The sequence below is a fragment of the Opisthocomus hoazin genome, chromosome 3 (genome assembly GCF_030867145.1).
Source record: "Opisthocomus hoazin isolate bOpiHoa1 chromosome 3, bOpiHoa1.hap1, whole genome shotgun sequence".
Classification (NCBI taxonomy): Eukaryota; Metazoa; Chordata; class Aves; order Opisthocomiformes; family Opisthocomidae; genus Opisthocomus; species Opisthocomus hoazin.
In genome coordinates this window covers 59,103,965-59,129,001 of record NC_134416.1, presented here as the reverse complement: position 1 = coordinate 59,129,001, position 25,037 = coordinate 59,103,965, and the positions used below count along the sequence as shown (strand labels likewise).

General features: G+C 38.5%; 1 protein-coding gene across 11 annotated transcripts in view; it reads right to left on the bottom strand.

Moving 5' to 3' along the window:
• PTPRM (protein tyrosine phosphatase receptor type M) overlaps positions 1 to 25,037 on the bottom strand; it is a 499,856-nt gene that overhangs the window by 223,702 nt on the left and 251,117 nt on the right. For all 11 annotated transcript variants that reach the window (XM_075416445.1, XM_075416446.1, XM_075416448.1 and 8 more), the window contains exon 8: positions 1,000 to 1,308. In XM_075416445.1, the coding sequence (XP_075272560.1) occupies positions 1,000 to 1,308 (309 nt within the window). The remainder of the gene's footprint in view (positions 1 to 999; positions 1,309 to 25,037) is intronic.

Sequence of the window (25,037 nt, the reverse complement as noted above, 5' to 3'; positions counted from 1 at the left end):
TACAAATCTTTCCAACATGTTTGCAGTAAATCTATCATTGATCTGTAATACAAAGCCATTCCTGTCCAGACTGCAGACGATAAAAATGGGAGGAGGACAGATCTGTTACATAAAGCAATGCTAGTCATTTGACAAGGTTTCTTTGAGTGGTATGCATTTTAAAATGGCTAAAAGCAAAGTCAAAAAAACTAAGGTACACTTGTAGAGACCCCTAAGAGGCTATACCTCAGCACAGTGTTCTGGAAAGGTAAAACTGATGCCTAGTCCACGATCAGTTCAACAAGGGAGTCCCATTTTGGTATCATAGCTAATAGCTCCACTAAGCTCTCTGCATGTACAACCACAACAATATCACAGAGCACTTAGGAGGATGGTATAACCTTTTCCTTCAATATTACTAGAGCATTACAGAGACAAAGTAGCCAATTCTGCTGTCTGCGCTTCCAGAAAAGACACTCACAAATTACTTTGTTGCTCAAAATAAAAAAAAGAGTTCTGAAACCCCCACGTTAATCAAAAATTACTAAAAGGGAATATTTATATACTTGAAAGTCCGTATGTGCAATACATTGTCTAAATGCGCAACTAACAGCATCCAGTGGTTGTAAAGCCAAAACTAGAGAAATTGAAACCACAAATCAAGAACAAATATTTCATGTTGAGCATACCACTCAGTAGAAAATCTTACATGAGGATACTGTGGACAACCACTTGAAATGTCTTTGAACTGATACTGGAACTTTTAAGAGGCAGAAGACAGTTCAAGCACAAGTCATGAGTTTAATGAAATTATTAAATGATGTGTGATGTTACAGGTTATGTAAAAGATCACTGTAACACTTTTAATGGACCCCTTACTGCCCTAAAACTGCTGAAGTTGGTGGAAAATCTGATACAGATTTTAGTGAAAGCAGAACATGCACTTCTATAGAAAAGTGTATTGACTATGAGGTAGTATCCATGCACACAGTATATGTATTTATAAATACAAAAACTCACCATCCTCATCAGTTTGTACTACAAGTTCTTGGCTTTCTTTTCGTCCTTCGGGATTCATTAGTACTAATTTGATGCTGACATTTGTGTATGGTGATAGATTAGTAATTGTGTGCTGGGGATGTGAACTTTCTGTATCCCAGCTTACTTCTTCTCTCACTTGCTCTTGCCCTCCAGCCTGGTAACGGTAGTGGACTGTGAGGTTGTATCGATGGCAACGTGTGACATTATATCCAAATGGTTCCCAGCAAATAGTGATTTGTCTAGATTTGATCTCCATAACCTCTAGTTTTCGTGGCCCACGCATTGGATCTGCAAAATTACCAACATAATTCTGGTAAGATTATTTATTCATGTTATAACAGTAACATGAGCAGTAAGAAGCTATACAGATCTATAAATATGGCACACAAGCAGAAACAGAAATTCATTGCTTTAACTCTCATAGGGCAAATGATAATAAAACTGTAGGTCTCTGTAAAAACAGGAAAAAAAACAGTGAGAAAAGGAGAGAGAAGTGTCTTTGATAAAAAAATGAAAAGCAAACAAAATACCAGAAAGTTTTTATGCTGAAACTCCAACTGCATGACACGATTTAAATGACGCTTACTTTTTTACATATCTGTCGCTTGCAAAAAAATAAATATGTCGAATTCTTAAAAAAAATTACTTTGTGTTAACACTTCTTGGAGCAAAAACCTTCACAAAACAAGTATCTAGAAAGAAATGGTAATTTTAATGAAAACTTGCAAATACCTGGTGATATTCACTCGGGACTGTCTATACAAAGAAAAAGTGTTACGTTGTTCTTCAGCCATTTTGTATTCATTCATTTTTAAGTTAGACTGAATGCAATTACTCAATCTACTTGGCCAGGACATTAAGTTAATATTTCAATTCCTTTAAAATAGCCCATAGGGTTCTTTTCCCATAAACATTAGTTGTTAATAGCTTCCTTTTTTTTTTTAACCACATCTAAAATAAACAGTGCAAATGCCTTAGCTGGTAGTAGTGGTTTAGCAAAGAATCAAACGAAATGACAGGAGGCACATCAGCCAATATCCTCCCGCATCTGAGCTTTCCTAGAGACCTCCCACTTGATAACCAGACATAAATCACATCTAACAAAATCATACCAAATAACTTATGGCTATCTATAAGAACCGAAGACTGTGGTTGATGAAGCTAAATTTTCTTGAGTCCTACTGGTCGCAGCAACTGAGATAGAAAAGTGAATCCAAATTTCCACCATATTACAACAAAACCACTGAGTTGACGCACCCCCACATTTTCAAAACACTGTAATTAGTCGCGATATTATACATATTTAGCAATAATCTGGGTTTTTTTTTTCGCATTGGAGCCCTCAGCAAGATTAAAGACAGTGTCTGGTTTTATCCACTGCTTCACTAGTTAAATGCTTAGCAGACTTTTAATGAGCTAGAAGCCTTTTATACGTAAACAAATTAATATGCAACTTCCTCTTTTATGTTTATTAATCAACATGTCTTCACTAGGAATGTTCTGAACAATTTACACAGGATTTAATCTTTTTACTTTTTAATAAAATCCCTGCATGCTTGAAATATTTGTTCAAAGATGTTATTCATCTTTACTCCTTGAAGAAAAGGTGTTAAGAAATTGCTTGTTCTCTCTAACATCTACAAAGCAGGGTATTTTTTTCCTCTTTTAAATCCTCCCACTTCTTTTTTTATTTTAGTTAATTGCCACTACCCAACAGTGTTGATCACCAGTACAGAATATTTGCCACTTGGTGACAAAATGGCAAATAAAACAAATTCAATCACAGATATAATCCTGGTCTCCTTTCTAGTGACCAGACTGAATGGTAAAAATGTCCTCCCCAAGGATAAATTAGTAGAGAGCCATTTACCTGCTTCCATACTCAGATACCCCAGGTAAGAATCCTGGTGTTCGGGGTGTTTAGGATATTTTCTGTTGCTACAACAATTAAGATTAAAGAGAAGCAAAAGTCAAAGACTGGCAAGTCCTAAGAGTTTCATGTCTTCCTCAAGCATTCATTTCTGCATAATTCAGACATAAATTTCATGAAAAATGAGTTTTCTTTTTTTTTGGTTTCATATCAGCTTCTAAGCATTTCCTCATTTAGGTGAGACTGTGAATAGCAAAGGACTTGATGGGTACTGTGTAACTGTAATGTTATCTGAACGGGCTGAATAGGACTAGAAAATCAGCAAAACTGAGGTGACCCTGACATACAACATTAAGCAGTTGAACGAAGTTCCTAGCGGCAAGAATACGGAACAGTCTGTTAGTTCCGTAGTAGGCACATCAGGAAATTCACAGGGGAGCTGAGAAATCATTTTATTAGAGACATAAGACTAATTCGCAGCATTTTAAAACTGAAATTGAGTGGCTGTACAAAAAAAATGGATCAAAACTTCTCCAGATTTCCGCCCAGGAGGAAGATACTCTTATGTCACGTTAACTTAATAAAAAGTACAAGTTAGCCCTCTAGTTAAATCTTGAAGTAATTGCTATGAGAATGACAGACACATTTTCACTTCTAACAAAACAGGCAAGGGAAAAAAGAGATTAGATCGTAAAAGATGAAGACAATACAGCTTTTGTTGATATTCATGGGATTAAGCTGATCAAACAAGGCAAATACCCTGGTTGCTTTGCTTCCTGACTTGATTCTGTAATCTACAGTATCTGATAGCTACGCAGCTCATACCTGGTTTTCTTACCACTCATTCAGAGATTATGCAACTGATAGGGCCCTAAGGACCCCCCTTCATGGGGTAAGTGTAGCGTGTCAATCAGCCAATGCATCAACCAGTCAATGACAGCACTTCGTGGAAAGAAAGGGAGAGGCAGGATATACAAAGTCCTAGGACACAGCAGAGAAAGACATATAAAGAAAAATACAGCAAGATCTTATATGACACATTAGGTGGGACAACCACTGGTTTATGGAGGATGTCCACTGAGAAAGAGAGGCTGAATATTCCAAAGAGATTTGTCCATGAAAGAGCCTCTGAAAATATAAGCCTGTACTCCAAAGAATTTACCCACTTTGTGTCCTCAACTTCACTTTTAAATTCTCAGAATGGACGTGGTAAGTGGAATAGATGATGCTTTATTATTTCTTTCATCAGAAAAACCTAATTCCTGAAGTACCACTACTTCTTTGCTTTATTTTATTTTTCTTTCCAATACCACACTTTTTTCTTTTATCAGATATGACTTCATTACAGACCTGTATATATTAGTTCTCATCTGCTCTATATAGTTTGGTTCTCAGTCATAACAGATCTATACACTTCAAGTACAGGACAATTTTTGGTTAAATGTAGTTAATTCATACAGCAAGCAGGAAAGAGAAACATGTCTACTTTTAACCAAAAAAAAAAGGCTAAGTTAACAATGGAGATTTGGGATTAAAAAACATGTGTCTCAAAACAGACACGAAAAACAGCAGTTATTGCAACAAAAGATAGAAAAAGAAGTTTCCATTTGATCAGGTTAGTACTGGGCTTTCTCTGGAGGTACTGTTTTATACTTCAGAGGAAACATTTAATGTGATATGGTTCTGAGAGCACAGTACATCGCTTCCAGTACACTAGAAAGTATATGAACTCCATCAAGAAGGACGCAGGATACTCGGAGAAAGAAACCTGCTAAGCAACACAAAACGAATGACAGCTCATGATTATGGTTTAAAAGGGAAAGCTGAATTAATTACCAAAGCATGATGACTTCATTTCGCCGATTTTATTTTCCAGAGGATCTTTTTATCACTTTCCCATAGTAAGTTCCCAACTTCAAGTGAAAAAGTAAGCATTCTATAGAGATGCTGCTGTTGTGCTCATGAGACTTGCACTAACTATTCATGCAGTACTTGAAGGTTGTCATGCTAGCAATGGTCTGCTGCTGTTACCTTGCATCCAGTAAGGTAAGTCATAGCTACATAGAGAAGTATCATTTCACAGTGCTAATCACACCTGAAATCCCATTTTTCAGAGTAGAAGATGAATAAGGAGATTAATTCGCCATACTGATTATATTATATGCAACACATACACCTCATACCACAACAGCTATTCGTTGAACCTTTGTTCTTTCTGTACTTGGTAAAGGCCCACCTGCAGGGAGGTTATACAGCCAGACCTCTCCACTCACTCCGCAGTTCTCTAGATGAACCGAGCCTCTGTTGCTTCTCAGCATTCCAGCTATTCTCTTATGCCTCACTGGTACGAATCGTGAGGAGAATGGGGAAAATAAGGCCTACTAACTCTTAAGAGAAGAGGTTTTCCTCCCAAAGGAGCAGGCTGCCTGTCATGCCTGAAGCTTAGCCAGGTAGCTTTCCTCGTTCCCCTGCTGGCGCCTGCAGCGTTTTTCATCCTGCTCTCCTTCTGCCTGCATCAGCAGGGTATCAAGCAGCGAAGTCTGACAGTTGCAGCTCTGACCTGAGGGACCACCAAGCCCCGTTCTAGCCCCTGGCACTTTAGCATCCCATTTAATCGGCGATCTTGACTCCCTCTCTGCTCCTCTCTGTCTTCCCGAGAATATGGAGCAGAGACTGACAGACAGGATCAATTTCCACTGCAGCTGCAATTCACAGCTCATTTCTCTGGAACTTTACACTTTACCTCTTACCACAAGTACAGTGCTTTTTCAGAAACTCAATTTCAGAATCACAGATACATTTAAGTGTATTTTTAGCATCCTGTCATTGATCATCAAAACTTGGGTTCAGAATGAAAACTCAGACTGGACGTTTTGTCTTTTCACCACAGACTGCACAGACCTACTGAAATAAGAGATGAAGGAATGGCATGGTGATTTTCTGCCACTCGCTGATACTCTAGCAGCTGCAGACATCTGGGATGTGTTAGGTACCATTAGAATGACATCTGAACAACAGCAATGAAGAATTTGCTTCTCATCTAGGCAAATTGTTAGTGTGGTTTAGCTCTGTAATCACAGCTCTTGTGATTTAAATTCCAGATTGGACTCTATCGTCCTTCCACAGGCAGTAAAGGATGAACAGAACAAGAAAATGTAAAAGTTCAAGATGAAACTTGCATCATCTGAGATTTAAGATATTATCCACTACAGCTCCTTTAAACACAAAATTTAACTAATTATAATCAAATGTACAGGCTTTGTCACAGATTGCCTAAGCAGTCTTGTTCAAATTACTTAACATCCTTTCACACCAATTCCCTCTGAGTAAAGTGGGAGTCATAGTACTGTAACATCAGTATCAGAGGGTATCGGATATAATTTCATGAACGCCTGCAATGAACTTGCGTACTGCAGTGATGGAGACCACAAGCACACACAAACTTTAGACTTGATTCCCCACACTATGTCAGGGCCGCATCTGATTCAGCGGACTATTTGAGACATGTCATTTGTTTCAAACAAGGCTTCTTGTGTTTTAAGTCAAACACATGCTTGAAGAGTTCACCAGCACTGGTAAAAGCGATCAGGCTGCCAGTGCACTTTACTGAATCACAAATACCTTCCAGGGGAGAACAAAACAGAACAGCTGAGGAGGAGACACGGGAAGTTCACTTTTCCCCACAGAGAAACTACAATATTAAACACCAAAGCATTTTTTAACAATGAAGATTACAACTCTTACTATATATACACTTATGCACACCATATTTTATCTGTATTTCTCTTTACTTGGTAAAACCCCACCTGCAGATGTTATAAAGTCAGACTTCCCTACACACTCTACAGTTCTTCAGATAAGCAGACACTCTGCTGCTCCTCAGTAGTCTAAATATTACGTTAAGCCTCAGGGGCACAGATCACGAGGTAATGAAATATCATTTCATCCACAGGGGTGAAATATCGTTTCATCTATTGGGGAACAGACTATATGTCTCGTGAGACAGCTGCTGTAAAGTAACAGTGTTTCTTTTGTTTATAGAAAACAAATCTCAAGACTTCTACATCTACAGTCAACACCAAACAAGAAAGTAGATAAAATATTTTATTTGGCTTGTCCTTATTTTATTTGATTCATTATCCAATCTACACATGACTGCAAACAATTTGAGACTGTTTGCAAACTTGGTCAGACAGCTTTGTGAAAGATCACATGTAACCTCTTTGAGGTCTTCAACAACAGATTGAAGTTCAAAAACTGCTTTTCTTTGCTCAAAATACTATGTGATTTATCAAATCTGGTAATAGATCAGGGTTTTCTGAATCCTGTTTTGCCAAAAACTGCAGAGTGCAATAAGGAAAGAGACAATGGGCAATATTTTAGGTGGTATAAATTCACAGCTTTTTAACAAATTTTTATTTAGGTCAATAAAAACACATTGGTTTTACACAGCTGCATCTCAAATCCAAAGCAGCAGTCCAGTTTGTCAATATTATAAAATGCTTTGTGGTTAGGACTAGAGAAACAAAAGGGGCACTTCACCTTGATGACTTTTCACACTGTCCATTATTTGGGTTATAAAAGAAAGGAATCAATTAAAGAGGAGTCAAACAAAGAAAAAAAGGGACAAATGACTCATAAAATGAGCAAAATCAATCCTGATATTACGTTGCTGATGTCATTGCCCTGCTGAGTCCAATCATTTTGAAGTGAAACCAAACACTAAGCTACACGAAGCTGTGGAAGATCCAGAAACAACCCCTGGAGTAAAGAGAGGCACATTATAGGTTCGTCATCTTACTCATCTAAGACCACAGCATATTGTGGCAGGAAGCAAAAAATGTTAAAAGCAGCCAAGAACAATCATAAACTTGGAAAAAAACATGAAACTTTGGTTTCATCTGGGATATCTCTACTTCCTTTCACGTAGCAGCCACGGATATTGATAGCAACAGTTACTAAGATTATTTAGGTAAAAGTAAATGACCATAGAAGATACCCAGCATTTGCTGGAAAGATTTCAAGTTATGGTATTTAAAATTCTTATCAATCCTTCACTGTTACTTGCTAATAGCACTCTGAAAAGAACACATCCCTCCTTCTGCAAAAATAGATGCCTCCCACAGAAAAGCAGCACTTCTATCAGTCTTTTAAATGTACTCCCTGACACTTTAAAAAATGCCGGGATGCAAGCCCTGCAGAGCTTCAGCACTAATGAGAGAAAGAACTATGAGACAGCAAAACTGAAATGATAGTCACCTGCAATCCAGAAAAGGAAGGAACAATTAGTTTTATATATATCTACTATATGCTGAAAACTGGACTATGCCTGTTTTTCTTTGAGTAAATTCTGGAAAAAAGGCTTCTTTTTAATTTTTTTTTTTTACATTTTCTTCTTTTTAAATTATATTCTTTTAATTGTATTCATTTGTCTTCCACAGTCAAAATGCCAGTGAAGAAAGATGAACACAAGGGTGTATGTACCATAAATTTATCAGGATGCTAACTTTGAGCACTAGCCTGTTGCGGACTTAAGAGCACTGGGGGGCAGGAGTAAGATTCCTCCATACATTTCTCCCCAGCACCTTTACTAACGTGATCAGCATCCACAGTGTCACAATGGAGAGAAGGTGTCAACAGGACAACACTTAAGTATAAAAAACACATCTTGGGGCAATCCCCCTGCAGATAGTTTCCCATCTCTAGGCTAAACCAGAACTTCAAGATTCCCAGTTTCGGCATGTGCTCATACTCAGCCTCTTTTTCCTGCCAGAGGTGCCAGCAGCCTAGCTGCCTAGATGCCTACGTACCTAGCAGAGCTGCCCAGCCAGAGAAAAGTTAGCATCTCCCAAAATACCCTGTTGTCAGTAAGATTATAGCTAACACCATTCTTCTTCGGTGTGGAACCAGATGCAAGACCATGCTTCCCCTGATTTTGTCATACCATACACTTCAGAAGTATTGTGTAGTTAAACCTTATGTATCTGTATGAGGTACGACAGTAGCCTTTCTACTAGTTTACATACAAATGAACTGAAGCTCAAAATAAATTATATATCTGCTCAAGGTTACAAAGCATCAGCAAAAGTCGTGGAATCCTAATTTTCAGTCACATTTCTAACCCATCAGAACATAGCACTCAATACATCTCTCTGTACTTTGTGGACATAACTGGTTAGTTCCAAAATGTGGGAGCTCAGAAAACAATCAAATACATATTCACAGCTCACAGCAGTAAAATGAGCAGGCCAAGTTCTTAAAATGAGCCAGCATGAATCCTCACCCACTTTTCAAATTTAAATGTGAGATATAGTAGAGGTCTACTTTTTCCCGGAAGGATCATAAGTACTAAAATAAGATTACCACTAGGAGAACTAATTTTGAGATTTTTCTAGGTGAAAAACAAGTTAAAAACATACGAATTTTTGGGAGAGAACCACCATGTTTAGCCAATTATAGAAGATGTATTGAAAGTACATTCTAATAAGCATCCAAGACATGAGCTCACCACTTGCAAAAAAGAAGCGCAGGTGTTGCTTGAAACCAGATACAGCATTGGATTTAAGCTTTTAGTAACATACTACTACAAGCACTGGATACAGAAACATGAATGAGTGATATAATCCTGCATGAGACAAGTTTCCTTAACTTTTTCCTCTCTACTCCAATTCATGGCTACACACATCCTGTAAGGCCTACATCTCCTGGTTGACATTCACTGTTGCAAAGTACATTGGTCTCATCATCAAAAACATTCTTTTAATCATTAATAACACCCTTTTAAAGTCAGTAATATTTTAAGTGTTAGTTTCTATACAAGGTTTTCTTTCATGAGAGAGCTGATGTGAACTTTTCACTTTATAGTAAAATTTAAATCTGAACCAATGTAAATTGAATCTAATATTTCTATATGTTGACATTTTATAGGTATACTCTGAATGGTGAGTCATTTAAATTCTAATATATTTAAATAACGAATGAAAGAAAAAGATCATTCGATATATTTTTGTCAAATTACCTACATTACTTGATTACTCCTCCACAATCAAAATCAGATTTTAAGTATGAATGATACAAACAAGATTACACTCCGAATCTGCAACAGAGATTTTAGTTACTTGTTTAAAATGACATACCTAGCTATTCAGTAATCACTTTATAATAACCCCTTTCATTTCTAAATCTACTTAGCCATCAGCCACTAGTGAGGAAAATGCTGGCAGTGGTTTTTACAACTACACATTAGTTTTACATTTCATGACAAGGTAATTCTAGAGAGTTCGAAAGACAGACAAGCATGTGTTTTTAAGGTTTTCTTTCTTTTGCATGAAGGAAGCACACATCTAACTGAGAAATGAAAAATAAAGAGTGCAGACATATACTTTTCACTTCACACATATGGCAGTGACAATTTATCCCAGCTTCACCCCAGGAACCTCTGTGAATATGTAAATCAACAAGAAATAAAAGGTTGTGACAGATACCTCTCAGAAAAATTAATACGGTAAGACGGCAATCAAAGTGCCTATTTCTGGTAGATTTTACCTTTGGTAAATCTACCTTTGGTAGGTACGTGGATCAGAATGATCTTTGAGGAAAATTATGTTGCACTTATTGTCCCCCTTGACCGAATCTATCACAGGCGTTTAACCCTTCCTCTGAGTTGATCACATGGCTGGTTTAGTGCCCCTTCCTATCACATGTCCACCCTATGTTAACTAAGCAGATGTCATTATCTCCCGATCTGACAGAGAGATGCGTTTAACCAAACACATACCTCCACACCTGTGGCACGCTTCAGAAGCTGGCACAGGTAGCAGACTTCTAGACCAATTTACACAGCCTGCAGCCCAGATGCTGCTCATATTTGAGCAGCCGCGGGCAACCCAAAGGAAGCTGGAGGTCTGAGGAACTGCACTTGTGGCCACCTGACATACCTCCTTCACACGGTTACGACGCAACAGTATTTTCTTTACTGAACATGAAACCATCTGGTAATACAGGCTCAATACAGAAACTTTCAGACACAGTAAGAGATGGTGCAGGTGGCTGGCTCACAATTAAGCATATTCATGAATACAACAGACACCATTTGCCCATGCAACATGAACAGGTGTAATGGCATTAATGTAACATAGGCTTTTCTACTCAGTGGTCAAAAAATGGGAACTCAGGAGAAGAGCATAAACATTTAGAAGTTCTGGTGTGAGGAAAAAATCTTTTTTATGGTCCATTTTCCTGGAAATGGCTGGAATACATCTACGACATTGCAGTACGGCAAATCATTCCCTTCATACACTAATACAGTACATTTGTTTTTGTACAGTAAATGCCCCAATCACCTTCTAATTCTGACTAATATTAATGGCAAAGCACACACTGTTTGCTCTGTTGTGTGACACATTAGTGTTCTGAACTCACTAAGTTTTATGGTACAGCTTCCTGAGTTACCCGTGAAGTCAATTGGAGAAAAGATAAACCATTGCGTAAATTAGTGAAGGTTTCAGCTGCTCAGTACCCACCATGAAAGTAGAAGCCCAGAGACTGTTTATTATGTTGCGCAAAGGAATAAATGGGCAATGATGTTTCATAGATCAGTCAGAATAAGATGTAGCAGCGAGTTCTGGTTATTACTGTGGCCTATTGCTACTGACAATTCACATTAATTCAGAGCTGTTATGTACAGCAGTGTTAGCTAAATTGGGGATTGAGAACAGGCCTTTATTGAACCCAGATGACAGGAAAACATGGTCATATAAATCTATGTAAAAGAGAAAATGCCACCAATCAATGTTACTCGTCTGAAAAGAATATTTACCATTCTTTCTAATCTGACATGTGCAATCAACCCTAACCAAACGATGCAGAGCGAGATCAGTTTTGACAAATAACTCACAAATGCATAAACCTGATAAATGAATCCGATTCTCTGTAACAACTGGTAAAAGAAATTTTGAACTTACATACTTGTCAAAAGCGAACAGTGTATTCTGTCTTCCTACTGCACTACTATGTGCTAACTACTACTAACACGCAAGTAAAATATTAAATGAGAAGTATTGCAAAGCTGAGAAGATCATGTTTAAATTTGTTCTTTCTCCCAACAGAACCTACTGTGTAACTTCCAGTTGGCCTGGGTACAGCCTTTACCTTTCCTCAAGTTAGGCCCTTCCTCAGGAATCTTCCCGGAGCTTCACGCAAGCCTGAGGAACTACTAGCTACTGAGTAAATGAAGGCGCATTTTCACCCATCAGTCTAAACTACCCTCTTTGTCTACTGTCGGTAACTAATAAATTTGGCCTCAGTATCAGTTGCAACATTGAACTCTGATTCCTTTCTCAAGCTAGCGCAAACAAGAACAGTAGTTTACTTAGACTTTCTTAACAGAAGCAAATTACAAACTTCTCCTATGCTATCCACGTAACTCATCAAGTTTTGGATGTTTTAATGTACAGAGACATTAGAACTGACATAAATGTTACAGGTCAGGTAATTTTTGGTTTTTATGTGTATCAGGCCACCTTGCAGGAAAGGAATTTCTTGTTGATTATCTTTCCTGTTCAAAAACTACACATAATGTCTTTACATATTAAAGCACTTGAAAAGTACCTACATTAAGATTATACACCACTGACTTCGTTCGCTGAATACACTCAGCTTTTTTTTCTCTGCTCTGTCACAATATCTAGAAAATTTCTTAAAAAACACCCCCTAATTGCTCCCTCTCTGGCAAATGTCTTTGCATTTTCCTTTGACAGCTGAGTTATTTGCCACCAGCGTTCTCTGCTATACCATTCCCTGTAAAAGGCAAACATAAGAAAACATGCTTGCCGACGAAGGGAATTTGTACTGTTCTACCGTACTACGAAATACAGCGGAAACCAGCCCAACCTTGCTTCTGACACATTGGTAACACGGAAATACACTTCCAGTGGAGGAGGATGGAGAAGAGCTGGGAAAAAATGGGTAGAGTGGATAGTAGACTGCTTCAAAGTTTATTCACTTTTTCTTCTTCAGATTTAACAGAGTCCTCACACCCCCACAAAAATGTATATATCTAGGACTTTGATGTCTGCCTTGGATAGAGAAATCTATGATACTACTGATAAAAAGAGTAGACAAAGGAATACAAACACAGAATAAAGAAGAACGTATGAAAATAAACATGCTCTTGTGTAATGTGTATCACAGGTTAATTAAGCCTGTGTAGTTTATTTCCTTTAAGCCATGCTTTATTTCCACACATGGTCTTGAGCCTGTGTTGTTTATTTCCTTTCTCCAGCCATAAAGATTAATCATTTATCAGGACTACATTTCCCTACGTTGCCTGCAGCATCCCCTGCTTTAATTGCTACAGGTCACTTTGCATTCGGCTATGTCCTTCTGCTTCCTTCCTCTCTGCTAAATTTGATCCTGTCAAATGGATTAAAGAACGTGTGCATTTATGCCAGAACCATAACTGACATGGAAGAACACAAAGCAACCATCATATATTCAGGAAAGTAGAGGTTATGGGAGGCTGCTGAAGTACTTGTGATCCCGAGCGAAGGAGAGGGGCCAGGACCAGATTACAGTTTCACTGGTCAAAGACAGGCAGCTGCTTTACCGTTGAGACATAAGCCAGCTCTGCAGGTCACTCAGGAGCCCTGGATCACAGTTTTACCACACAGCTCAAGGAAAACACAGAAGAGGTGATTGGTAAAATTCCACCAGAACTAAGCTGGTGTGAAAAATTACAGAGCTGCGTATGACAGCAATTACATAAATCTGAAAACTGTCTGATTCTATCACCAGTGACCCACGACTCAAAGTCCATTAAGCATTGTTTTTTTCCAACTGAACTGAACTAATGGAAAATAATTGCTACTCTGAAAAAGGTCATACACAAAGCAATAAAAAAACAAGTGCTATACAGTCACTATTTATATGTTACTCTAATTTGAATTTATAAATTGCTGACATCTGTTATAAATCATGCAGTTTTCTTCCAAGAACAGAAGTTTCTCATCACAGGCTTTCCTCTGTCTCTATCACGATTATGAAAGTAAAAAATTCAGGATAATAATTTACATGGAGTTTGTGGATTGCTCAGGTTTTCATCTTTAAGGGTGCTTTTCACTACCAAAACTGGGAAGAAAGTAAAAAGGAAGCAAAAAAAACCCCAAAACCCAAAGGCATAAAAAGCAACAAGAGCATACAACAGCCCAAAATCAGCAGCTCCCATAGCTTCTGATCATTGAATAGCCACAGAGGTGTCCTTATTTAAAAGTTAAAATAAAGTTTTAAAATAGTTTAATTTTAGAAAATAGGAAATAACGAGAAAGATACAAACCACACATTTCAAGTATCAAAATCTGCATTTGTGAGATAGGAAATGTAAGCTCGTGTTTGCAACTAAGAATTGCGCCAAACAAGATGGTGACAGCAGACGAGCTGCTGCTTTTGCATTTGCAGAATGGTTTAGGGGTCATCTCTTATAATCTTGAATTATGATGATGCTTATTTTTTTTGTTAGTAATCTACATGCACATAAAAATGGTTTGCTGGATTTAGTACACACATGCACACAAAATCTAGAAATATTCATATAATGCATACCCAAGTTCAGCAAGAAGTTTCTCAACTACTGAGCATCTGCTTTGTAGTTATGTAAGCCTGCCAGTAGCACAACTCCATTTTAAACTACATTGTGTTTGTAGGAGGAAATAATTTCATTGACTTGTAAATGGGATTGTGACATTCAGAACTCAACTTCCAACAGTTACTCTGAAAATGTGCAAAGTAGCCATTAGTAAGATGTTATAAACATTAATTGCTTGTTGTACTAGAAGGTGCAAACACTCTCCCATGAGGCCTTCCTGACTGGATCTCAAAGGACAACTGAAGAGACAAATTGGAAAAAAAAACTGACAGAAAGATGATGACAGAGACTTCAAGTCAACAAAAGCTCATCTGGTCACTTGCCCGATTCAACCCGTCAGCTGAAGTCCATGTGGATCGGTATTACTCACACAGCTGATAGGGCTTGGTGGAAAGATCGCCGTACCAGGGCAATCAGAAACCTCAGCTCATTTTCTGGCTTAGGCACTTGGCACGGGAAGATTGTAAAAATCCCACTCATCACCTCAGATTTGAATAACTAAATCCTCTGTTTGTAAAGCACCTTGATATTTATGGTTCAGAGGTGTTATATCGGAAGAAGACATTACTACTTCTTCAGTATGCTCTGAAAGTTGAAAGGAAAGCAACATGAAAGTCAGGGCGTCTCGAGCTATCCCACTGCTGAGGACACTCACCAATTCACACAACTGCGCTGAAGCTAAATGTACGCGGTAGTCTGCTTCACTAACACATGACTTCAGAAACGCCGACAAACTGCTGTCAGGGAAGGCAAGCGCTTAATTCAAGACAAACAGGTGAGTTAGGACGATGCCCAGGCGCTGGCAGGGGGTCTGCGGGGTGGCCTCTGGAGGAGCAGCCAGGGCTGCCCCGTGCCACTAACTCACCACAGGGCATGGCTGTGAGGGGGGGGAATTCTGTTGTTTCGATTTGTCTTTGTTTCTCACTACCCAAACGTATTTCATCTGGAAATAAATAATTTTTCCCCAAGTTGAGCCTGTTTTGTCTGTGATGGTAACCAGTAAGTGATCTCCCTCTCTCTACCTTGACCCATGAGCTTTTCCATCTTATTTTGGCCCCCTGTCCTGTTGAGGAGGTGGAGTAAGAGAGCAACTGGGTAGGCGTCTGGCAGCCAGAGACAGCCAAGGCCAACTAACCACAGATGGCTTCAGTATTTCGAATATTTAGGTTGGATGCAGGTACAACTGAGTGTTCCCAGAATGAAGAATACAGTATCAAGATCTCAGTAAACAGCAGACTAAGAGAGACAAAAAATTCTGCACTAAACAAATTTTTTTTGGTTTAATTTTTGATAAATTCACAGTGTATTAAGTATTGGAGCAGAAAGCGATCGCTCTAAATCGTATCAGTGCTAGCAGCATGTAACCATGGTAATTAAAACAATATTTTTTTAGAAAATTACAAAAGACTATTCTTGACATATAAAAAGGAAATATGCAAGAAAGAACATCTTTCTTCTGATAACTACACTTCTGTAAGTCTGCAAAATTATTAAAGACACAGACATTTTTTACTCCTGCTAAATAGTTAGTTAGATTTGCTACAGAATAATTATTTTAATTAAGAATTAAATTAAACAGGGAGTTTGCATGGACAGAACTTTCAAGAAGCCTTAAAGCACATTACTGTTAGGCCTCTGAGAAAATATTTTGACCAGGGTTTTCCTACTCCTTAGTTATATGGGGATTTCACTACCTTAATGCTATTTACAAGTATTCCAATGCAGAAGCAGCTCCCAACTGGAAAAAAACGCACCACCAAACCCAGAAAAAATCAGGCCTTTTCAGAGTTAAAGCAGAAGGTGCTCACATGACAGCTCAGAAGCATTTAAGTCCACTTCAGCCCTTCCACTGAACATTGCATCTAATTTCTACTACTGTTAAGAATATAAGTGAATAGGGGTTGGACTGGTCCCTCATGATGCAGTCCTTGCTTATGACAGAAGAAAAAACTCAGTAGGCAACAGCATGGAACCACTTAAGCGGTAACTGATATAATGATGTTTAGCATGCTACAAAAGCGTTGTTGATGTAACTTCACTGATCTGAGGCTTCTTCTAACACCGGCTTGTGCAACCAACAAAAAAGGCACCATTCTTAGATGTGTTACAGATGTTCAATACGGCCACACAAAAAGCACTGGAGAAAATCAGGTTTAAATTACGAGCTAAAACGAGAGAAGAAAAATCCTTCTACAAGCCCAAGAGTAGCTGCTTTCTATGTGAATACACGAGTGAATTCAGCCACTGCGTAGCCGTATGTGTGGCTGTCACAGCCAATCTTCTGTAGCCCAGTACCCTGAGGAAAGATCTGCAAGTTCAGAAGACACGCATCCTTTGCCCTCTCCCGCACGCTGCAGCACAGCAATGCCCCACAGAGAGAGCCTTGTGGTGCACAGGGATCCCTGTAGTGGCTTTCTGCTACAGCAATGGGACCTTAAAAGCTCCCAGCCATACCTGAAGCCCATTAGGGAACACAGGCTAGGAAAGGCAAGTTTTGCCTTAACAGGACAGGACTGTGGATAAATACAACTGTAGGTGGAAGAGGTAAGACAGACAAGTCTCACGCGCTCTGAAGTTTCCCGTCAAATATGAAACTGTCACCCAAACTCAAAATACGACACTGTTACTAACACCAGGAGGTTGGAGCATATAAGGTTAACCTCCTATCATATTCAGGGAACTTGTCATCCCTCCCACTTAGGGTTGTGTTTGAACATGCGCATGCCCCAGCAGAGATGGTCACCACAGGATTACCCTGTACCCCTGGGCACGTGCCCTGTATCGTCATTGACACAAAGTCCTATGCTTTGGAGGCATCCCAAGAATTTCCATCCTTGCTGTCTTGCTTCCTAAGTATCAGGTGTAGTAAAAGCTGCTGGCTCACACAAACAGGAAAACACACTTTTGGTTTTCTTAATTTCTCTCCGTTGCCCTTGGCAAAATGCAATAAGAAGTGGAGAGCGGAACAAAGACCCCAGCTATTCTCAGCTGCCTCTGGGAAGCGCAGAGTACCCACCACAGACAGACACGTAATGGGATAATGAGGGAGCTCAAGGATGCTGGAAACCTTTGGTTATTCCTGTGGCTGTGCAAAGATGCGTAGTGAAAGCTTCAAGTTAACCAGACTGCCTGATAAGAAGCAGAAGTGCCAAATGTCTCGTCAGAAAGCCTCTTCTCAGTACCAGTTGATAGTTTAATTTAGCAGATTCAGGGCACATGAAAAACTGTGGAATAAAGACAAAGGCTGTTTATTTAAATTAGGCTGTGGCTCAAAATGTCACCTGTCACTAGAAGGAAGCACTATATGTCAGTGTTATAGATGCAGGACCAAAACAGGTAGTGTTTATGTGTGCTGTGCAATGCCACACTACATATTTGTAAGAGGGCTTTAAAAAGACAAACAAAAAGCTTAAAAAGCTGAAATTCTTATTATGGAGTTTCTGCCTTCTGGCAGAGGGAAGTCTAAAGCATGGTTATGACATCTATTTTTACAGTTTATGCCAAGTCACCACTCCAAACTTTATCTAGATAAATTTGCAGTAGCAAGTTTAAAAACATAGAAGTTAGTTACAAATGACAGAACAAAGCCTAGGAGGCTTCTGGCAGCTTCACAGCCATTAATCATGACCCATATATAAAAGTATTCCCCGTGAATTCACATAAAACAAGGCAATAATTCCATTTACCTTTTCCAATGACACGAACAAATGACTCAGGATTCAAACCCATTGTTTATGATGCTGCTTGAATCTCTCAGTATAAGTAAAGTCTAATGTTTATAACTACAGACACATTATTCCTTACAGTATGTTCAGCAGACCATAGGATTACCTACATAACTGTGTATTGTTGAAACAATTTTACCCTTGGTACAACCAAAAAGCTATTTAAAACTACAATAAATATACCCATTTGCTTCAGCAGAATTTGCAACTTCTTTCAGTATTTAAAAATGGAAACAGTTATCCTGATCTCCATGTAGAACTATCCCTTAAGATGGAAACATATGGACAACAAAACGAATATAGCAATAGCAAGGAGACAAAAGAAATAGGTGCGTGAAGGCTGTCCTACATATACATGAAATACTTTACTCTTGCCTAAGGCATTATCCGTAATGTCCTGGAATAAAACTCCTAAGAGCTGGTTTGAGCTTTCTACATTTCCTTTAATGAAGAAGAACGAAAAAGAGCATCTGCAACTTTCTGAAGGCAATCTACCAAAATCACTGACTAACACAGAGCTCTGTGTATAGCACCCAGTGACAATAATAAAGATCCCTGTACAAACAAAATACCATTATAAAAACATAATCATCAGAAAAATGCCAGACAGTATCACAGACATCACTGAAAATCTTGAATTCCTTTATTTAGTTACAAAATGTAAAGAACTTTATTGGGTCTCAAGAAAGCCACAGAAGTACATAAAGAATGTTGGTATCAATCTGAGTGCTCTTGTGGTTATCTTGTGTATGCCTTTAGCACTAAATTTAGAGGAAGGTATAGCTGTTTGTCTTACCACGACAGAAATTTAGTGGTGATCTGCAGATACTTCACTCCCATGTCAATATATTTTTATATGCAGTTAAGTCTAGCCATCCATATGGCAACACTAATGATTGCTGTTTCAATTTAAAATACATCTACATATCCACCATTTCAGTAAGGCAATGTCAATACATTAATTTTTATCTTGAACTCTATTGTTAAGTAATATAAAAAAGCCACATTAAAAAAATTAAAATCCTTGGCTGCTTTCTTGAAAATAGATGAAATAGTTCATAAACAGCTTGCTCTTTAGTCGAACTAGAACTCAACCATTACAGAAGGACAGAAAGTAAAGAAAAATCACACACTGCATGAAGATGCAAACTGGAGAGCAAAGAGGGAGTACTATCAGGACTCAGGTTAGCACAGCAAAACTCTCTTTTTATTAAAAGCACAATTTCACAAGATACAGGATTCGGGTTCTTGACTCTCATCAAGTTTATGGCTGCAATCCCCTCCTATATGAGATGTTTACTGATAGGCACGTGTGGCGAAAAACATTGGGCTATTCACGTGACAGCTGATCTGCAGAACTGTCCCAAGCCCCTGCCGACTGCAGATCAGAGCCAGCTCGGCGGTGTGGGCACAACTGCTCAGAGTAGATGCAAGGGCAGGAAGAGACATTCCCAAATGCCGGGGAGGAAACGGCGACTTACGCTACACTGTGCACTTCCAGGTGAGCATCCTTGCTGCCGAGCAGAGTTGGAATAGTAGCAAAGACAAGGCTGAAGTTTAAGCAATGGAAGCTGCCAGCCAGATTCCAGAGGAGAGAAAAAGAAATGTTTTCTTTACAGAAGGACCATTAAAAAAGAGAAGAAAAAGGAAAGAAAAAAATCTTTAATTACTAACTTTACTTAGCAATTATTCCAATAGGAGAAGTGTATGGGTAGCACAATGTGTATAGTTCTTATGCTGTGAATAGTCATTGCTTTTCACTTTGAGTTTGTTTCTGTAAACAAAGTATTTTTTCAGTAATGTGGAAATAGAAAACTTAGCTTTTATAATATAATATCTGAGGCTGAGGAAGAGCAGAAGTTCTTCATATAAATCAATCATTTATGGCTTGAGGCATATGGCAAAATAAAGCTGGTAATTTTCAAGGTTTCTTTTCCTTTTGCAACTGACTCTACTTTCTAAAATGTGTTTGTTTCACTTGCATCCAAAATACAAACAATTTCACCAGACGGCAAACGGCTCACCTTATGTCCACAGGCTAACATCTCAATCTTGTATTATAGTAAAACTCTGTCATTTTGGTTGAGGCAACCTGATACATAATGTACACATCCAGGGGCAGAATTCGGCCATGTGAGTGCAAAAGAAATAAATCTATCCTTTCGACAAAAGACAAATTTCAATGTTACAAAGCTAAGCTGAGCATACTGCCTAGGGTATCTGCAAACTGCTTGCAAACTGTTCACCTACTAGTTGTAAAGTAGGAAGACAAAGGACTAGAGGCCCTTGTATCTACAGTAGTACAGCAGACCTGAGGCCCTCGAATCTTAAAAAAACCAGTACATTTGAAATAGTTTTCAATTCATTTCTCTTTTTTGTTAAACACATATTTTCACTTAATGGTTTTCCCTTACTCTACATGATGGTTCTTTAATCTTTCATACCACTTTCTAGCAAGACAAAACACAGTCAGCCTCCACTTCCTCTGAATATTTGATGATTACTTAGCTCTCACAAGGTGAAAAGTTTTTATGATTTTTATCATAGGTTTTGGATGTTTCACAAAATCCTAAAAGTACATTAAGAAGTGTTTATGCCTTAAAACTTTGCTAAGTATACACTGTGAGACAGAACAGCTAGTCTGCATTATAGCTGAGAAATGCTTTAATCCAAAATAATATACGAACATTTAATATGTGTGACCAAAGACTTCAGCATCCAGCTTTTTTTTTATCCATTCATTTCAATGTCTTCAGAAGTAATACAACTCGTTTATACTATTATGCATAATTGGTTTATTTTAATAACAAAAGTTATGAAGGTGTTGCCTATCAAATGAAACCATTTACTATAGTGCCTGTCTCTAGGAATACGGAGAAGACTCCATGCATCTACCTTCCCTTTATTTAAGAAACAATGTTGGCAGTTCAATAGTCCATAAATTCAATTTGGAGACATCTCTGCCTGGGAAAACATTCTCTCCAGTAGTCACAAGCTTTGTTGTCTTTGCTTCTTTGGGCAACACAGCCCTGCAAGTTTGTGGCTCCTAGAAAATGGATTCATAGTAGGTTTGGTGCTGATGATATTTCTGTCTTGTATAAGCTCCCGTGTTACGTTTTGGTAAGTTCTTCAGGAAACCACTGTAACCTTAGGGTTTGGAATTGGTGCTGCACACATCTTCAAAGTCCATATGACAACTAGATTGTTACGATTGTCAAGCAATGAGGCTGTCCTACCAGACTGATGACAAATTTAGTCTTGCAATCTGTCATGACATTTTCCTAGAGCAATTCAGTTTCTGTGAACAAGCCAGTTTTGCTTGGTCATTTTCCTGCAAGGTAGAAGGCTGGCAACTTCTTTTACCAAAGAGCAGCAAATTTGTTCAGCTCTTAATATCCACTCTGAGATGAAATATCAGATCCACATTTATTCACAGGGCAAAAGATTTAATCTACGTGAATTATATGGCTTCCACACGTGATAAAAGACAAGACATTAAGTTTACAAATCACCCTACTGGAAAATGAAACAGCCACGAACAAAGAATGCTGAAGCCCGAGATTTCATGATGAATGCCAAGGTTGTCCGGCGAGTCTAAGACCCTAACTGGAGTATCTAAAGGGCATTATCACTGCTTGAAGCTAATGCCATAAAGCCACAATAATCGAATGCAGTATTCATTCCCTATGTGCAATCTTTGCTTTGCTTTGCAGGCATACAGATCTATCAGGAAAATGCCATTTCTGGAATACACTGATTTCTCTTTCTAGAAGGCATGGATATAGGAGTATATTCCCTCTTTTCAGCTCATTGTAGTTTCCCTCAGCAGTCCACTGATTAGTTAATGATACCTGGACACATAAGGGGACAATTGCTTAAAAGCCTCATGGCTTTGTTGTCAGATGCTAAGATACTATTATGGAATAAGGTGAATTTGGTGCCTAATTGGAGGTCTGTACCAAAGACACGGCATCTTTAGCAAAAGCTTATCATTTATTAGCAGTTTTGATGAGGAAAGCAGGCAATAATTTCAGGTTCATTTAAAAGACAGGCATACTGTAACACCTGGTCCCATGCTAGTTCTTTTTCTCTGGTGACATGTGCAGCTTTGCACATATTTCATGCCTTGGTTTGCTTTCGCAAGAAGAATTGTGCTAAAATATCCAGACTTTGTGGCTTAGTCACTATAAAAGTATAATTAGAATCAAAGGTCAAGTATCTGTGTTGCAAAGCACTGGAAGTGTACTGACATGTCAGTTGTAAGCTGGGAGTGTGTTACTGACATCTTCTAACTGTTCACAGAAAAACAGCATGGTATACTTCCTACAATTTGTAGATGAGAGTTGCAGCAGCTGGTGATGTACTTGGCTATACTGGGGGAGCTGGTAGGGATGGAGTGGCTAGGGTACCTCCTGTTACCACAAAAGGAGAGTGGAAGTGAGATTTGTCAAGCACTGGAAAGACAGCTCCAAAGATGAGCAACTCCCAGCGTAACGTGAGCTCTAAATGGTCTAAAATGACCACTGTTTTCTGGTGCCAGATGTGAACTCTCCATGCTACCAGAGCTGCAAAGCTTGGAAAGACCCTTTTCCAAAATGATGCCATTATTTCTATATTAGCATAACTATAAACAGTATTTTTCATCAGCCAGTGTGCTTTCAGCAAATTATCTAAAGTGTTTCCTAAGCTTAGGAAGCATAAATAATAGCAAAGACATGTTCTATTCAGACTCTTCCTTTCTGTTACAATGCCTCCTGGTAGACAGGTAAAACTGAACTAGTACAGGAGAACAGACTGCAGAATCAGAGCTTTCTGATACACTGGATAAAAGCTTCCTATTTCTTAATATGGCACTCATTTTTATCTTTAAATATAAATCAAATTTTTAGAAGAACTTCATTTTTGTGTTAGTGTTTGTGGATCTGATGAAGAAATGTGTTTACATTTATCCTTTCTGTTCTCTTTCTCTGTCCCTATTTTTTTTTTTTTTAATCCTACAATACCTGCTTACAGTTTGCACGACCACACAGCTCTGGTTCTCTTCTGAGTAGGAACTGCTAGGAACACTGAAGCACACTGCACTGCTTTCCCTCATGCCATAATGAAACAAAGTCAGCTCTCAGAATATAATACAGAAGAGACTGACTGAGGTACAGAGCATACGGTTTGTATTACGAGTTGCAGCTCAAAAGAAAAGAGAGGGAGAAGGGATGTGAGATAAAAAAAAGAATAGATGAAATATTATTGAAGGACTCAAGCTCACAAGTGAGAACCAGCATTTCTAAATTTTTCATTAGTTCCTCACATACCATATTTGACAGAATTATTGCTATGCTTGCCAACACAATCCACTGGCCTCCAGACATCATGACAGTAACGTCCCTGTCAAACCTAACACCTGTTTTTCAGTTCCAGACATTGATTCTCCACCTTATAGACAATGTATTTCATAAGAATAAACTGTTATCATTACCAGCAAAATATTGATTAGACTGAAATCCCTACCTGTAAATTTATAGCCTTAATTTCCAGTAGGTTTCATCAGTTATCTTCAAGCAGATGAAGATGTAAGGGAGTCATTAACATATGTCAAGCAAAATGTGAGCTAGTCTCTCATGTATTTATTAAAGTTTAACGAAAACAATGAATAAATAACTACTTCTACATAACTGGAAGAGAAAAAAAAAAAAAAGAACAAGCACCTGTTCATGGTCAGACAGCAGAAACTCAGAATTACAAGCCACAGACCTTACCGCTAAGTAATAACACTGGCAGAAGCCTACCAGGAAAGAGCATAACTCTTCTAGTTGCAGAGCAAGAAAGCAGTCAAACCTCCCCCACATCAACCCCCTCTACATCCCTGTACATTCAGCCTATTACCAAGGCCAGTTCTCTCTGTCCCTGTGGTATTATCAAAACCCAACTTGACTACACTGCCTAAGCTTGTACTAATTATTTTCTTCATCTCAATTCCTCACCCTTGGCCCTTGACTGTTCTTTGTGTGGATCAATGTTCTCTCTCCTCAGTCTTTTTTGTCACCATTTTCATGTGCTGCCCCCAGCTCTTTTTCCTGTTATTCTTCAGGGCCACAATGGTAGTTAGCTGATGCAGAAACACTTCACAATACCCGCTTCTAAAAGGTATTGCAACAATCACGGTGCTTTATCATTTCAGCAGCTGCCTTATTTTATATGTGCAAGTTGAAAACTTGGACCTGTAACCTTATGATCATCGAAGAGCAGGGTCAGAATTGGCTTCTTAAAATACAGAGCGCTTTGCCAAAGCAGCCTATGAATAAGAGCTCTTCTGAGTCTTAGACACACGAGGACACTTTCCACCATACAGTTGCACCTCCGAGACGAACAAGATCTCTGGGAGATCAAGGGTACTCTTGCTTTCTCACTATACATAAAAAAATCATTTTTTGCTCCTTCAGTTACAGATCATCAGCATTATCCCACTGTACATATGAAGAACAAATGGGGCATTCTCAGCAGGAGGAAAAAGTAAACTCTGTTTCTAGAAATTACAGTGTTCTCATTTAATTTACTCAAAATGCATTTAAGTGACTAAAGTAAGGATCAGAAGTTTGACTTCTTTTTCACATAAACCTCTATTTTGTGAATTATGGATGAACAAAGAGTGCACTTGAAAGTACATATTAGTTGCGTGAACCTTGCCAGTTGTAACCATGGACAAGCAGACTTATAAATGGAAATTTATAATGACATGTGAGGTTATTTTCACAAAACAGATATTCCAGAAGAATCTGCAGTCTCA